Here is a 16,941-nt window from a genome sequence, read left to right as displayed (position 1 = left end):
AAGCATTTTCCAGCACTTACTTGATTCACTAGGATGTCACCTATCCTCCTGATAACAAAGTTCTTTTCGCTTTTGTCTGCCAGTGACTCCTTCTTCCTTTCCAGAATCCGCTGGAAAAAGTGACTGTGGATGTGCAGCAAGTTTTCCAGGCAGGGAAAGATCTTGTCCACAACCTGCTGATCATACTGCAGCTCCTTTAGCATGGCTGCACTGTACACATCGTTCATGATCTTCAGGGTGCGGACGTGGTGCATTTCTGTCTGCATTAGCTCTGCACGGGATGAGGACAAGAGTTCATGGGTTATAGCACAAGGAAAAGCTGCCATTAGAAAGCTTTTGCATAACTGGGCTTCTCTGAGTGGCTTCAGAAAATTTCATGTCAGGAATTGAAACATCAGTCAATTAGTTTCATGTGTGAGCGAAACAGGGGGGAAGGAGTCGAGAACAGAGAGCTTTGGATGTTGCTGAGGTCTCAACCTTCAGCCCTAGTATCTTGTTCCTCACACCTCACTTCCAGCCTCCCCATACCCTGCTTTTGCCCTCCAGGATGGCTCCTGAGCCCCTCAGGAGATTTCCTAGTTAGCTGCTTGGTCAGCAACCCAGTTTGGAAGTCACCAGCAGAGAAACAAGGAGAGCCAATTTCTTGGTTTTTTGATGGCTTCTAGGTAAGTGAAATGCAGAAAGACAGCTTTCACAGAATACTTTGCATTTCTAACAACTTCAAGAATGACGGCTTGGTTTTTGAGGAAACCCTATTCACCAGCCCAAAGCTTCCCAAACCCATGTGAGTACCTCAAGGAGCTGTCTACAATGACTGAAAAGTGAAGGTGCAGATATCTCACCGTAAATCACATCTTGCCGTTTGACAATATCTTTGTTTTGCTGCTGTAGGAACTTGCTGTCCACTACTTGGCTCCAGGACTCTGCCTCCAGCTGCTTGGAATCTAATTCCAGGTCTCCCATGAGCTGTCCTTCATTCATGTCTGCACCTTCACAAAGCAATGTAAGTGCCATTAAGATGTGGGCAACTTGTCCCATTTGAGATTCCTGTCTAATTATTTAGGTTTAGGCGTTGTCATTCACACTACAGACATCACACACATTCTCTTTCACTGACACAAATTATCACATACCACATAAGGATGAAAACACTTTTAAAGGTTATTTCCTAGTTTCCTGTTCATCATTTTCACATAGACCAAATGCTAGCTCAGATAATGTATTCTTAATCTGCAATGCAACAACATTGCAGTTAAATAAAAAACCACAACAGAAGAGGAAATGTTTGTCCCTGAGCTAAATTCCAAGTAACTCAGCTGTAACTGAAACCTTCTAAATGTTTTTCCATAATTCAACAAGCGAAAGAAATGACTGTGTAGGGCTTTGTTTTAGTTTATCATACTAATATTCTAAGATTAAAATAAATGCATTTTAATTGTCCATTAGAAAGGAAGACACTTGCTGAAAATGGATTTTCTATTTCCAGAAAGCAGCACTGAGACCTTCCTTTTCCTATAAATGCCATGGAGATCTCTTACCTTCATCAACCAGTGACTCCATGGATTCATTAACCCGGCTGATTTTATGTAAAGAGTCTGTTGACTGCGACAGGAATTTCCAAGTGTGTATTAAGCTGTCATCGTTCCCAACTCTGCCGAAAAACAGAACACAGAATATTGTTTATGACAAAACCCCAGCCAAATGTACTTTCAGATAAGCAGAATAAATGCATTTAAAATATGAATTGGAAAACAAAGCCAGCACTGCATGATTATGTACAGAAATGTGCTTTTTTGCGTTGTTTACTAACTACCCACTGGAGCTCGAGAAGCTGTATGTGCTACAGGTCTGAGGGAGGGTGCTTTCTATAAAGAACCACTCCTGAGGTTTTATGGCTTGGATAACTCCATTCCAGTCATGTCCCATCCCCACTGCCCTTGGAGCAAACAGTGCAAAAAATCCAACACCAAAGGCTATACAAGAGTCCTTATCACTAGCTCTGAGAAAGATCAGAAAAAATGGACTGAAATTAAATTCACCATGAATAGCCAGGACATCCAAACTGCCCAGAACATGTCAATCCATGCTACTGCCTCACATGTAGAACTGCTTAATATGCAAGTATGGTAGGAACCATAAATTAGATTTTCTTCTATGTTGTTTTGTAATGAATTATGTATAATGCAGTCTGAAAACAGGAAGACTGAAGCTCTGTCCCTTCGCCCTCTTGTTATGGACACAAAAGTTACTGCTATACCTGAGCTGCAAATGTGTGCTTGCACAGCATCCAACCCAAGGCAAGGGCATTTCTTCCCAGGGACCAGAGCATCTCTGTGAAGTGGCCTTGAATCTATCAGGCCTACTCAGCTGTGCCCCTGAACTCCTGCCATGACTAAACTAACCCAGACAACCAGACTTTGCAGAAGACAACGGATAGTATCATACAGAACATGGATATTTCTGTGTTTGTGATTCCTTTTGTTCCTTTAACGCAACTCACAGCATGTGAATCTATTTTTAGTGAGGTCTGAATTGCTTTATGTTGGCACTGTCAGATAACACACATACAGATAGTGTGCAGGGAGGAGCCTTACCCTGCAATGTTCTGTATGGAGACACTTTTGGAGAGGGCTGTGGGCTGCTGTGATCTCCTGTTGTTGAACATGGAGGTGACAGTGCTTTCGTCGGGAGCGAGGATCGCGGAGCGCGGTCGTTCCTTCGGCTGGGAGCCTGCAAGGGTTGGGAGAGTCAGCCCTGCAAAAGCTTAACCGCTGTTAACTGACAACCTGAGAGGAGCCAGACTCTGAAATTCACTGCCTTTTCTTTCTGGAATCATCTCCAGGGGATGTCAGCAGTCAGGAACAGGCACAGGAAGGGAAGAACATTGACTCCTGTGCAGGACTGACTGCACTGCATTACACTGAAAATACCCAGGGTGGGATCTGCAGGTCCAGAAACACACCTGGGAAACTGAATTCAATTTCTTTGACAAATAATCACATCACAACCTACCCTGCTGCGTTTTCATTTCCCTGGGCCCATAGTCATATAAATCTCACTGCTTCTGCTCAGACTATTTGAGATTGGTTTCTCCTATCAATATGTAATACAGAGAAATTACAATCCTGATTTCATTATACTGTGACACCTTTAACTAATCTGTTAATATTAATTCCCATATTTTTCTTTCTTCACATGCATTTCTGCTTTCTGGAGCAATACCTCTGAACTTCATGATAAATACCACAGTGAATACAACTGTATCACATAGTATGGTTTCATACAGAGATCTCCAAGCTGTTACTTATCAAATCTTATCACTTAAGCTTATCAAATCATGGCACTATAAAAGCAATTTGGGCTATTTCACACCTATTCTTTACCCTTGGTCACACCAGGTTGCTCTGCAGTGCAGTGAGTATCTCAGCAAAGTCAGGAACAGTTTGTCAGTATTCCCCCTCCTCAAAATTACACTTTCTATTTTGCCTACCTCAAAGCCCAAGACTATTTAATTAAAACAAAACTAATTGTATTTTGAATCCTCTTCACTCATAGTTGGATTCTTTCCCATGTCAGTCACCCATGGACAAAGGCTGCATCTTCCAGATTTTGTGGACTTAACAGCTATAGGCATTCAGCAAGCTACAGCACACAAGTAATTATTAAAAATCTCAGATGATTTGCTTAAAACTACATGGACACTGCAGAATAGGATGAACTCTGTACAACTTCAGTACAACTTCTGAAATCCCAAATATTGCTTGGCATGCACAGAGGATGTTCTCATCCCTGCTTATGAAAGATATTATCTTTCATAATATCAAATATCAATCATAATATTGATAATAACAAATATCAATCATCACAATCATCAGTTAAGAACAGCAGATACAGACCACCCCCAAGGCAGAAGGAAGGAAGTTGTCTTACTTTTGTTTCTCATGGTTACTGTGGGTAATGAAGAGGTATCATGTGCCTGCAGCATCCCTCTCTGTGGCTGAAAGAAAAATGAAATTCATTTTAATTTCTTCCTCCCTTCTCCCAGAAGGTTGTGCCATATAACTAAAATAAAAAAGAGGTAAGTTTTCTTCTGAATCCATCCAGTGTACGTGTATTTTTAAATATATATATATATTTCTTTTCCCCTGAATGAAAGGGGCAAAAAAACAGATGGAGAAATGTACAGCAAATATGAAAATGTGAAAGTGCTGACAATACTGAAGTGAACTGAAATCATAACTGCACAACATGATTTAGCTTGGAGAAGCAGGTTTCTTGCATTTGAGGTAAGCACAAATTCTGTGTGTTCCTCACATAAACAGTATATTTAACAGTTTTCATCTGGTGAAAGCCTCAGCACAGGGGTTGAAGTTCTTTATAACATGCTGGAAACTTTGTGACATATGGTAAAAAGTGTTATATATCTGCATAAACTTTTTTGTTTATTCAGTAGAGTAGATGAAATCACTTACCTTCATCTTGACCTTTGCACAAGAGGCAAAACTCTCCTTACAGCCTTTGTGAACAATTGCATTACAGTCTGTCAAAAAACCCCAGAAAACAAGGAATTAAACAAAACCCCACAGAAAACTGGTCAGTTTTTGCTGTTTGTAATCTGAACTGTTAAATCCCACAAGTGAGAATTACAACTTTCAGGCATCATTGTGGTTTACACAAGTAGCTACAAATACTGAGAGACAGGCTGCTTTCTAGGATAATTAGCCCTTTGTTTGTTAATAGAATTTCCTCACGGAGTTTAACAGGAAATTCTGTTTAAAAATCAATGCAAGGTCGAGTTGCCAAGAGTCTTAAATTAAAGAAAAAAAAGAAAAAAAAAAAAACCCTGATGGCATTATTCCTCTCAAAGTAAGGTGGAAAGCTGAAGCAGGAGACAGAAACAGAAACCAATTGTAGGGCCAATATTTTTATGAAAAGACAAATACTGTTCCCATCAAGACAAAAGACTATTGGACCTAGAAGAGAGAAAGAGGACAGGGAAATTCATTTACATGAACTCAGACATCATGACTGATAATAAGGGTTTAAATTTGAGGCTTAAACTCTTTTGGCAGATGAAAGATCACAACTCAAGATGAGATTCAACAGCTTAGAGAAAAATATTTCTACTGATTCATGTATGTTTCTACAAAAATATTTCTACTCATTCATGAATTGTATTTTACATGTATGTTACACTGTAAGTGTGAAGTTCTGGATTATTTCTTGAAGAAAGAAAGGAAAAAATTCCATGTCCAGAATGACAAAAGATGCTCACACTTCTAGAATCTCTTACATTTGGGATGACTCAATAAAAGGCAGTAATTCTGATGTTTTGACAGAGATAAGGGTAAGGCCATAGGGCCCTGCTCTTCTGACAATGTCTCACAATTTCCTGTGCAAGAGAAGACAGAACAAAGCAACCCGAAAGCTCTTGCAAAACCCACAGGGCACTGTAATTTTTAAGACCAAACAAGGAAGAGGGACAGAACCTGCTCCTGGTGCATGAAGAGAGGCAGTGAGACAATTCAGAATCATGAAATTCGCACTCAAGCCTCAAAAGCCTGAAGGCAGCTCTTTAGTATGTACCATTTGGAAAAAAAATTGGATTTTTTTATATTAAAAAATCTGGTTATAGGGACTTTATTCCTCCAATTCAACTCTTCAGCAAGCAGGAAGTTCCTCTAACTCCTCTGCGTCACTAGTATTAATAACCAAAACCCTCAAAACCTTATTTTCTGCATCACTGATCATAAAAAAAATTAAAAAGACAAGGCAGGAAGCTACTAAAAATTAGGGGTTTTTGCTTGCCCATTTGTTTCAGAGCACATTCAATGTTTCAGGAGGCTGGGAGGCACCACTGAAAAGCTGAGACATTGATTAAAAAGGATCAAGTGCTTCAAAAGGCATTAAGAAAAAGTAAAAATTAAGAAATAGGCGAGACAGAGCAGTGGTGGTACCACCAGCCTACAACAGAACAGGAACATCAGAGCCTCTGCTGCTTCTTATCCATCATTTCCAAAGCATCTGAGGTTGATTTAAAGATGCAGTGGGAGAAAGAACCACTCTGAGATGTGAGTTCCCAACCTAGGCCCTCACCAGATGCTTTTTCATGACATTCATTTTCTGGCCAATGCAGAAAACTTACAATAATTTTCCATTGTACCTTGCAAATGAGGAAAGAACATCTATGCTACAACATACGACATTGTTGGGTTATTTAAACTCATTAGTACACAGAGTATTAAACTGGGACATACTGGACTTTCTAAGCAGCTTCAGAAGCTGTTAAGAAAGTCAAGTGGGGAAAGGCAGAGGATGCATTTGAGAGTTTGTAATCGCTGATGTGTTACATTTCCCATCAGGCTGACACAGAGTGTGTCCCACACAAACAGCTCTGCTGAAATCTCTTCCAGGAAATTCAGCGGTGCCGTTCGGGATTCAGCTGGCTGCTCCTTCTCCTGCTCACATCCACCAGAAGGAACCCAAGGCTCCAGCCTGGGAGCAGTTCCCACATTCACTTTGACTAATTTCTGAGCTAGTGGAGTAAAAAATTACTAATAGTGAAGACAGGAGAGCCTTTCCCACTGAGCTGCAGTGGGAAAAAGACATTTTTGTCTGCATATTCTGTCGCTTGGGGCTGCTGCATGAAGCAGGCAGCGTTCTGGTCTCGACCACACAAACTCTGCTGACCTTATCAAGCTACAGGCATGAGAAACTGTCTGATAAATGAGAACAAAATCCCCAATCTGCCAGAAACCCTCCGTGAGGTTCCCATCCTGCCAGCACCGTGCTGCATGTCCTTCACATGCACACAGGTAATTGTCATTTAACCTGTGATGCAATTTCTTGTACAAAGGGAGCAGAGGGTCAGTCTTGCCTTTTTGTACCATGTGGTTCTCACTGTGGGTTCACCAAAGCAGTATTTCAGAGAACTAAAGCAACACACCACAGATGGGTAGGATTTTTTTCCCCCCATTGGAAATGAAAGCCATGATCCAAGTCCTTTGTCCATCTCATCAAAGCACCTCAGCTCCAAGCCACAACATGCAGGTGAAATAACCAAAGTCCTCCCAACTGACAGAGCCCAACAAAGGGTAGAAAACCCCATGGCATTCTGTGATGGCTGAGCTCAGGTTTAGGAAAGATGTTTCAGGACATCTCCCTGCAGCCACAACTCATTTCAGTCCATTTTCCACAAGGCAACACACTGCTCCATGAATCACTAGCTCCAAAGTCTCCCTGCCACCCCACATCCTTAAGCAAAAGGAAAATAAAGTGTAAGGTTTGCATTTTCCATGCCAGATTCAATGAAAAACAAAAGGAAAGGGGGGAACCCCCCCAACTTACTTGCACAGTAGTACGAATCCTTATTGAAAGGTTTCATACAGTGGGAACAGGTTGCTTGGGCTACAACAGAGGTTGCAGTGAAGAGATGTCCATTTAACAGCTTCTTATCTTTTTCCTTCTCCTTGGAATCTTTGTCCTTCTCTTTCGTCTTCTCTTTATCTTTCTCCTTTTCCTGCCGAGACAAAATGACCAAAAGCTGTCACTTGTCTGAGGTTTCTTCTCTGGTCACAGATTGCTCAGTGTTTGCCTTGGGCAGGGTGAGGATATCGATCGAGGTGCAGCTGAACAATGGCCATGTGTCTGCACAGCTCTCCCTTCAAAAACCCACTCACAGCCCCTGTGCAGATGGATTTACATACTATTGACTCACACAGTTGTCTCACCGCTGCAGATGAAACTGAGTCTGTTCTGAAGGCACCCATTTCCTTCTACCTTTGTTTTAGGGTTGCATGGTTTAATGACTTTACCCTTTTTCTGGGCTCTTGTAAGCCTCTTCAGCACTTTAAATAAATTGTGTTAAATACAAGTACCACATGCAGGATGTATCAAACTTCCAACACAGTTAATTTTTAAGGCCAAACCATAAGGCTTGTGATTTGCAACTGCATTTTTAATGGAGAACACAAGCTTTTCCTCAGTGCCTTACAGCCTCACTGCCAGAATATTTCCACCTCTGTTTTCCTTCCAGCTAGCAACTTTTTCAAAAGTTACATGCAGCCCCAAGTAACTATGTGAAGCTTTTTGGAAAAATGGATCTTTTACAAACTCTTGACATACAGCACCACAGAAAGGCTGAGGAACAACAGCAACACCACAAAAGACCCTCTCATCTTCCACAAGCCACAACTCAACTCCTGGGCTCCTCAGCTTTGGAAACATGACAAGCACAGACAGTTTCTTCAACTTTTAGCAGGGTTTTTGCATACTTTTCTATTGCCACCTTAGACAGAAAAGACTAAATACTAAAAACATGAAACATTTTTCCGTGCAGCCTTTCATGGATTTGGAATTCTCCTGAACAACTTTAAAAGGAAACTCCACAGAAAAAACTCTGAATCTGAATTACAGCAACTCCTTGTCTTTGCATGTACCAACCAAAAACATGTTTTTGATACGAGTCAGCGACAGGTCTGTACTTTTAACTGTTGCTGCAGATTTCCTGGCATCTGAAAGAGAAGCTTAACCAGAAACCGGTAAAGGCTTCTGTCAGCTTATCTTTGCATTTTGTTATTTATATGCCACGTGCCCCTTGCCTAATGTTGTCACAGGCTGAATATCAGGGAGCTGCAGAGCTGTCCTCGTGAGCAACTGCCATGAAGTGGCTGCAGGAGGGATGGAGGTCTGCAGCCACTGCAGGGAAACTGTTGCTCTCTGGATGACACACTCAAATAATGAGTAACTCAGCCTAAGGACTCCTCTCCCAACACATCCCAGGCAAAATGCCAGCACCAGAGTCTCTCCCTGCAAAGTGTCATAAACAGAAAGTCTATTTACTGGCCCCAAACACTGTTTTGTTCTGCAAATAAGCAAAACTAGGAGCATTACCATATGGAATAATCCTGTCTGAAGCAGAAAACCTGCCAGGAAGAGTCTGCATTGCATCACATCTCCGCCTCCTCTGAGCCATCAGCTTGGCTCACCACCCCACAGAAACCTCCCCAGCCCCATTTTCCATCCACTGACCTGCCCAGCTTTAACCATATGCAGCCTGGCAGGACTCAGGAAACAAAACTTTGCAGTTTAGGCCTGGGCTGATGGTACCAAGCTGATGCCTGGAGTTTTGCTCTACTGCCAAGCCTTGTGAGGCTCCAGGAGAAAAGATCACTCTAAGCTCAAGGTAAATCTTGTGACTCTCACTGCTGAAAGGAGATTTGCCATCCTGTACTTTAAACCTACCTGATGTTTACTGCAAAGCCCAGCAATTCTGAAGTCTAACTCTAATTTCAATTAAAGCTGAACCACCCCAGGAAAAACAGGAAATCGGTGCACCACTTTCAAGGAGGAAACAGCAAACTTCACACAAGGGCTGCCAGCCACTCCACTGAAGGACAAGGTCTCACAATGAGATTTTTTTCAGCTTTTTTCTTCCTGTGTCAGTTACTGGAACTTTATTTAAAGAAGGACTGTAGAAACAAGACTATTTTTGTGCTGCTGGAGCTGCCAGTGAGATCTGAAGCCTGGCTTTGTGGCTGAAGCAATGAGCCAGAGCAGCCACCACCATGCCAGGTGCTGCAGCACCAGATGAACACCACACCCCACAGCACATCCCACTGCCCAGGAACCACGCAGCTCTTACCTCCCAGTGCTTTAGTCCCACCAGCTTCACTGTCATCTGAGGTACTTCTGAGAATACATTCCATTTTATCGACATCCTTCCCCCCAGAGCAGGAGAGCTGCTCCCCACCAGGAGCTGCACCCCTCTAGCCCATGGTGGTGCCTGGGGACAGCAGCAGGGCTGGGGACAGCAGGGACAGCAGCAGGGCTGGGGACAGCAGGGACAGCAGGGACAGCAGGCACAGCACGGAGGAGTTGAGCAAAACAGGGAGGGCGGGACCATTGCTGACTTCCTTGAAGATGATTTTAGCTACTTTGCTGTTGCTTTCATCTTGCCCTACCCAGCTTCCACTGCTAAAAAATAAATTACTAAAAAAAATTCCGACCCATACGGGCAGGAAAGGATGTGATTAATGTTTTATGAGTTGCTAGTCAATAGGAGACCACCTATTTAAAAGGTAGAGGGCAGTGGATTAAACACTCTGTGATGTTTGGGGTACAGAAAAAGTGGATTTTAACATACCTCGCTATTCATGTAGTACTTCAGCAAAGAAAGTGGTGCAGAAGCTGCCCAGACAGAAAGGCTTTGTGTGTTTGTGCTCCTCCTGCTCTGCAGGTCACAAATAGCCCCTGCCTCTTAATCCTTCCAAACACAACTCCTACCTCCTCCTACATTTCGTATAGCCTGAAATGCTGCTGGTGGTATAGCACTGCCTCATTACTGCTCATGGCAAGAAGAAAGAGAAATTACTCATGCTAATTGTGGTCATTTCTCAGAAACTCTCTACCAAAATGAAAAAAATAATGTTTTTTTTCCTGAATTGACAAAGATTAGAGCATGTTTGAGACTTCACAAATGTAAATCAGGGCACTCTGCAAATAGCAAGAGATTCACTGATAATCCTAAATAACACCAAGCACAATGCCAGGCATGGGTGAATTCACACCAACTTCTATCAGTATCCCCTCCAGTTAATGCTCTTAACACTTCTAAACCCTTTATTTTTAGGGTTTTTTTACATAACTCTCTACAACATTTCCCAAAAGATCTGTTACAATTAGTAGGCTCAGGTGTGCTTTATTTTACTTTATATCATCTGCAGAGAAAACTGCATTTCTGAAGGGGAGGAATAAAACCTAGTCAGAAAGACACTGAAGCCTCCCTCCCTCCTGACACCCCAGACAGCAGCACAAAACCAACTTCCTGCGGCAAACTTCTTCTTTTAAGGTTTAGATTTTTGTGGGTTTTTTTTTTAACTCTTCAGGTTTTTCTCATCCATAATGCTTCTGAGAAACCAGTGTTCCAAAGAATTTTTGGGTCAAATTATTTAAATGTACAGGTGGAGCCTTAAAAATGTACGTAATGCAACCATTCCACCGTGAGCAGACAAGAAATTGTAACTTGAATGATATTTAGGCTTTTATTTAGTAAAGGGATCAGAGTTCATTCGAGCTGTAATTTTTGTAGTGCGTGTTACGGTTCAGATTTTGGAGCAATTCTTTACCAAAACTTTCAGATACAATCACAAAATTAGTAAAGTCAGACTGCACTGAGTAAATATCTAAAAGCACTGCTGTTATGTTTTCTGTCCCAACCAGATCTCTTACCTCTCTCTCCAGTTCTTGCTTTAGAGATTATACATCCAAAAGTGCAAGTATGAATTAATGGACTTCCAGTCTCACTCACAGTCTGTGCAAAATGCTCCCAAACACCTCACTGGTGTTTGCACAGAGGTTTCTGTGTAAACAGATTTACTTTTCCAGCAGCGTGCTTTGCAGCAGGGAAGAGCATTGTCCTAAAGCTGCTCAGCAGCAGCTCTGAGCCACTGGCACTTGTGGCTTTCTATCTTTAAAGACAAATCCATAAAGAGGAACTATGTGTAATTACATCTCTCAAGGGCCTTCCAACAATGTTTACCAACATATTAAGTACACATCACCTAGTAAGAAAGTAAAGTGCCCTGAGCTTATGTCAGACAGATAAATCGAGGTGAGACTCAAGCAAAAAAATCCAAGCAAGCCAAGAAAATCCCCAAACATATATTAACCTTCAGGGGACAATCAAAGGCAAAACCAGCCTGTTTGTGTGAAGTATTTAGCATTAATTTAATTATCTCTGTAACCAGTACTGTTCCCAGGAAATTCAGCTGTGCTGAGCAGGGCTTAACTTTCAGCAAATTAAATTCTAGGGTTTCAAGGATGGAAAAAGGGAAAAATATAAATATTGGCCTTCACTAAAAACCACAGACAATTCTGCCCTTACAAAAGGAAGAAAGGAAGTAAAAGAAAGTAAAGAAAAGAAAGTCAGGCAAAGACTTAAACAGAGAACTTATCTCTGCTGCCTCTGGGCATTTCACAAATCACAAGAAGCACTTACTTTGCTCTTCTTGCTGCTGGACATTTTATTCCTGAGGTAGCTGAAGGTGCGGCTGACTTTTGTTACACCTTTGCCAGTGGGGACACTGCTGCTCTCTTCAGATATGCTAAAATCAAAAAAAGATAAAAGTTGGTTTTACTTTTTTTTTTTTCTTTCTCAAAGGATCTATTAAATGGATGGATTCTTTTTAAAGGACAAATGCATTTATTAGCCAACAGAATCAAGGCTTGCTTTATGGTGTTTTACCAGAGAAAGAAAAGTGAAGACAAAATGCCAATCCAGTTGTTTTGAGGTAAATTTAAAGGAATCCTCATATCTGTTTTGAAGGAGGCCATGCCATAGCACCCTCTGCTGCTCCCCTTACCAAATAACCAGGAACAATAATGCTGTAAAGAACCATTTCCTTCCAGAGAAAGGCATCTGATGAACTCTGGAAAGGCAGTGAGTGTCTTTAACAGAAACCACACTGCCTGCAAAGCCTCCACACTGCCTGCAAAGCTTCCCCTGAGAAATGAGAGTATCAATTCTAAGTAATAAACCACAATGGTTATGTATATTAATTAGGAATTTTTAGGATCCCAGGTAATTTTTGCCAGTCTTTACATGCAGAAGCTCATGACTTCTTCAGTTAGGATGGAAGAATAAGGAAACTATTATTTCATTAAAGGACAGTCTGTCAGTATTAAGCACAACACAAACCGAAAGCAGAAGAACAGAAATACAAATTAAATCAATGAGGAGAAAGCAGCAGTGAGCAGAGGTAAAAAGCCTCTCAGCCACAAAATGAAGCCAAAGCTGTCAGTGACACAGAGACCAGACACCCAGCTCAGTGCCAGTCCTTCCTCCAGGGAAGCACTTTGAAAGCCACCAGGAAGATTATCTCCTCTGTGCAACTTGCAAGGATGAAAAACAACACACAAAAACATGATCGTTTTGGCTTTTGTTATAGAGAGATAGAGAGAATCAGCCACAGGGAGAATGAGCTACTTCTAGTGTAAAATATAACCCAGGGTAAACTGATACCCTGCAACAATGCATAATCTGATGGTATTAGCCATGAATAAACACAAAGCCTTGTTAAGAGATGATACTTAGAACAGACTTTCATATTCTGTGATCTAAAATATTCTTCAGCCTTTAGAGGCACAGGACTGATTGCCACCAGGCTGACAACTTCTGATTTCAGCTGAAGTGCACTGGTGCCAGGAAGGCTTTTGGGTGTCCAAAGCAGAGCCTACTGCAGGAGCCCCCCAGAAGAGCCAGGGTGTCCCCAGGATGTCCCCAAGATACTGGAATACTTTACCTCTGCACTGAGGAGCCCATGGAGCCACTGAAGGACTGTGTACCTAGAAAAGATGGGAGGGGGGGACAGGTTAGACTGCAACCTTAGCCCACTGATTAATAAAAAAAGAACAAAACATAGTTTGCATATTTGGATGGTTCAAGAGCAAAGGGAAATGTTTTCCATAAGTGGGTGTTTAGGACAGATTTCACGTGCTCAGGATAAAGCCTGCTCCCGGTATCCTTAGCTGCTCTCAAATTAGATGATGAGGTGAAAGCCTGTTTAGTATTTTTATCACTCTTCAGCTATTAAGTAAAGACCGTGCAACTGTTAAACTTGCTGGTAAATCAGGGTGTCTGAATCAGAACTGCCAATTCAGTGACAATAGGTATAAATGAGAATCATTCTGACACAATGCTTTTATTTATACTCCACTAGAAAGGATCCATTGTACAGCACATCCGGGTTTCATGTACAAAACTTTTCTGCTTGATAAAATTGTAGTTCATTTTCCCATCAAAATCCTGAGGCACTTCATAAAGAGCAAGGGAAACAAGGGAAGCCTTATTCTGTTTTCCACAAAACGTTACCAGCCTGGGGCTTCGTCACGAAACGCTGCTTGAGGAAAGGCTGAATTTCAACACGAAGCTGAAGCCCTGCCAATGGCACCAACTCTCTTTACACAAAAAACCTGCTTGCACAACACCTTTGGAGCAGATCTGGGAGCTGACACCATTTACCAGAACCATCGAAGAACACCAAACATCAGGATGAAATGATCCAGGACAGAGGGCTTTCTCTGAAGTAACTCGGCTTGCCAGGACTCCAAAAAATCTTTCATACAAGCACTGTTTGCAGCCCTATCTGAAGTTTAAGAAGCAGCATGACTGTCATTATATTAGGCTTCTGCATATATATTGCAAGAAAAACAGGATTTTGGCTCCAATTTTCTTAATGCTAAGGGTGAATGCAAAAGAGCTACTTGCCATTAGAGGCAAAAGTGGTTCTTTATCCAAAAGCAGTGAGTGCATTAGGAAAAACTGTGCATATAATATTAGGTTTTGAATACAGATTTTCTAACCACTGATTCAAATGCCAACTCAGACTGAGACAGAAATATCATTTCTTCATATTGAGAAACTAAAATACAGGCATACCCATTACCTAAACCCTGTTTGGAGAGCTCTGTTAATATTTCCCTTGCAAAATCCTTCACCTCATTAATGATTTATCCCAAATACACCAAAGTTAGTAATACTGCAGCATGTATGAAATGAAGTCTACCATTCAATTTCCAGTAATGATATTATATTTTTATAATATAAAACTACCAAAGTGCCTACTGGGATCACACAAGTAATTTACAGACTCCCAAATTCTTGGTTAAAGCTCCAGTGACTCTGGTTCCTGTTTCAGTTCTAGTTTGCTTTTAACCTGGGCTAAGCCTCCTTAGTATTTCCTTTTTTAAAATAATTAAATAGATTCATCAGTATTTCACAAACCTTTTTATTTATTTGCAGTTAACGTAAGAAATGTGAACAAACACTGAATGAAGAGCTGCAGTAATTTGATATTTGTCACTGTTTTTTCACCACCTTGAGAAAATACACCACATGAGAACTACAATTATGTATCATTTTTCTTTTACTGCAAGAGTGTTTTATCTTAAAAATGGGGGATTCTTGGTGCTGGCAGGAAAAATGGATCCACTCAAGAATCAAGGTCTCTTTATGATTTCATATTTTAGATTATAATACAACATCACATGATCAAAACTCTGCTGCAAGCTACAATCCCCAGGAAGATAAGCATCCTCTCACCTTCTGGTTTGTTTCTCAACTAGAAGAGGAGAAGGAAGGCTTATTTTTATAATGTTTTGTGTTTTCTGTCATGACCAGGAACAAAACTGAAATCTGACTTCATAACCCACAAAAAAATTAAGTTTTTGTTTCAAAAGCCAGAACTGCTATCTATGTCCAATGAACTTGAGCTAGCAGCCAAATTTTGCTGTACTTATCTGAACACCTTTTAAGCATCACCCAACAAAATTAATTTGTATGGAAGCTGGACTTGAAATAATTCATCAAGATCCATTATGCAGAAAGCAGTGACTGGGCTAGGATGATGAAACCAGCTTGCAATGCCTTAATGCTGTCAGTAATTAAACTCTTGTGGGTCAAGAAATCCAAATGCTTCATAATAATTGTCCAGCCATCTGAAATCCAGGTCTTAAATATACCATCAAACAAACTTCAAATATTTCTCCATATTCTAGAGAAAAACAGGCATGGAGAGGTTGAGGAGTGGTAACTGAAATGCACATGCAATCTCCACGTTCACACATCCATCTCCTCATGAAAAATGAATTCTAAAGATGTGAAAAAACAAACTGGTCTGGGATTACTCCATGAAAAATGCCCATTGCCAAAGCAGTCATAGAAATAGCTGTGGCTAAACCAAACTTTAGAAAGTCACCACAGTACCCTCAAACATGAGGGAATAAAACACATGTAAAGAGAACCACATTATTGTTTGAGACAGTATCTGACATTATTTTAAATTATCACCATTAACTGGAGCATTGTTGAGGGAGAGAAGGTAAGTACTGGCTACCATAAATATCCCCTAAAATTGTCATACCCTAACCTCACTGTCAAGTGTTACTTAGAGAGTTGGATGCTTAGAACAAAAAAACCAAAAGGAAATAATAAACCAAATATAAATAATAATAATAAAGTAACCCAAACCCTCAAAAGAACAAAAATCACCAAAACAAACAAACAAACAAATAAAAAAAATCCACAAAAAGTTACCTAAAGGTACATTTTACTGTGGGGCATCCCATGAATGCACAGCTGTGTCTTTGCAGTTCACTTTGTGGGGATCATGAACTGTGAGTTTTGTTAAAGGCAAAAGGACAGAGCAACAAGGAAAGAGCTTAAATATGGAAGTGGATAATAATATCACACCTGGGCACAGGACTTTCCTGAAGGAAGGAACAAACCCACAGGGGAGACCAGGAATGGAAAGGAGGAGAATTTAAATATGTACAACAAAGATGGTGTTGAGATTGTTTTAAATGCAGGAAGCAACCAAAATCTATTGGACTAGAAAGCAATTTCCTCCACCCCAGTATGGACACAAGGAATGTGTCTGGTTTATTTCATCAGTCTAATAAAACATGCTTAAGAAATAGGAAACATTTTCAATTATCCTTGATAAGCCTATTTAAAAAACCAAGAGGAGTCTAAATTACTTTAATTCAATCTTCTGCCTTAGCTAGGCTTCTTTTAGCAATGGAGATTGCAGGAGGAAGAAAAAGCTACCAGAGAACTCTTGCTTGTTTCCCATAAAACTATTTAGATAATAATATAAGGACCTAGACATAAACACCTCAAGGATTTAAGGTGTTTGACTGCAATGTGTACTTTTTGCTTAGTGGGGTAACTGTGAAGTTGCTGCCAAGGTTTTCAGAATTCAGTAATCATGACTTCTGGCCACTTCTCTTCCACTGAGCAGTGTACTCACTGTCACCTGTGGAGGGCAAGGATCTGCCTCTTCTGCTAACTCCATGCCTTGCAACAAGCTCAAGGCAAGAATTTTGGTTTTAGTAAAAAGGTAAAGATCATTTTGCTGCTCAGAGTGGCAGGTGATGATATTT

General features: G+C 40.9%; 1 protein-coding gene across 11 annotated transcripts in view; it reads right to left on the bottom strand.

Annotated features, from left to right (window-relative positions):
- Window positions 1–16,941, bottom strand: part of AKAP13 (A-kinase anchoring protein 13) — a 201,322-nt gene that overhangs the window by 15,177 nt on the left and 169,204 nt on the right. For all 11 annotated transcript variants that reach the window (XM_085070408.1, XM_085070415.1, XM_085070412.1 and 8 more), the window contains 9 exons: window positions 13,302–13,344; window positions 11,999–12,104; window positions 7,348–7,519; window positions 4,473–4,540; window positions 3,931–3,997; window positions 2,595–2,730; window positions 1,539–1,651; window positions 843–989; window positions 21–271 (listed from right to left, as the gene is read on the bottom strand). In XM_085070408.1, coding sequence (XP_084926534.1) covers window positions 21–271; window positions 843–989; window positions 1,539–1,651; window positions 2,595–2,730; window positions 3,931–3,997; window positions 4,473–4,540; window positions 7,348–7,519; window positions 11,999–12,104; window positions 13,302–13,344 — 1,103 coding nt within the window. The remainder of the gene's footprint in view (window positions 1–20; window positions 272–842; window positions 990–1,538; window positions 1,652–2,594; window positions 2,731–3,930; window positions 3,998–4,472; window positions 4,541–7,347; window positions 7,520–11,998; window positions 12,105–13,301; window positions 13,345–16,941) is intronic.

Source organism: Lichenostomus cassidix, chromosome 10 (genome assembly GCF_008360975.1).
Source record: "Lichenostomus cassidix isolate B80296 chromosome 10, HeHo_3.0, whole genome shotgun sequence".
Taxonomy (NCBI): Eukaryota; Metazoa; Chordata; class Aves; order Passeriformes; family Meliphagidae; genus Lichenostomus; species Lichenostomus cassidix.
Note: the sequence above shows the minus strand (reverse complement) of the source record. Positions and strands in the feature narration are given on the sequence as shown.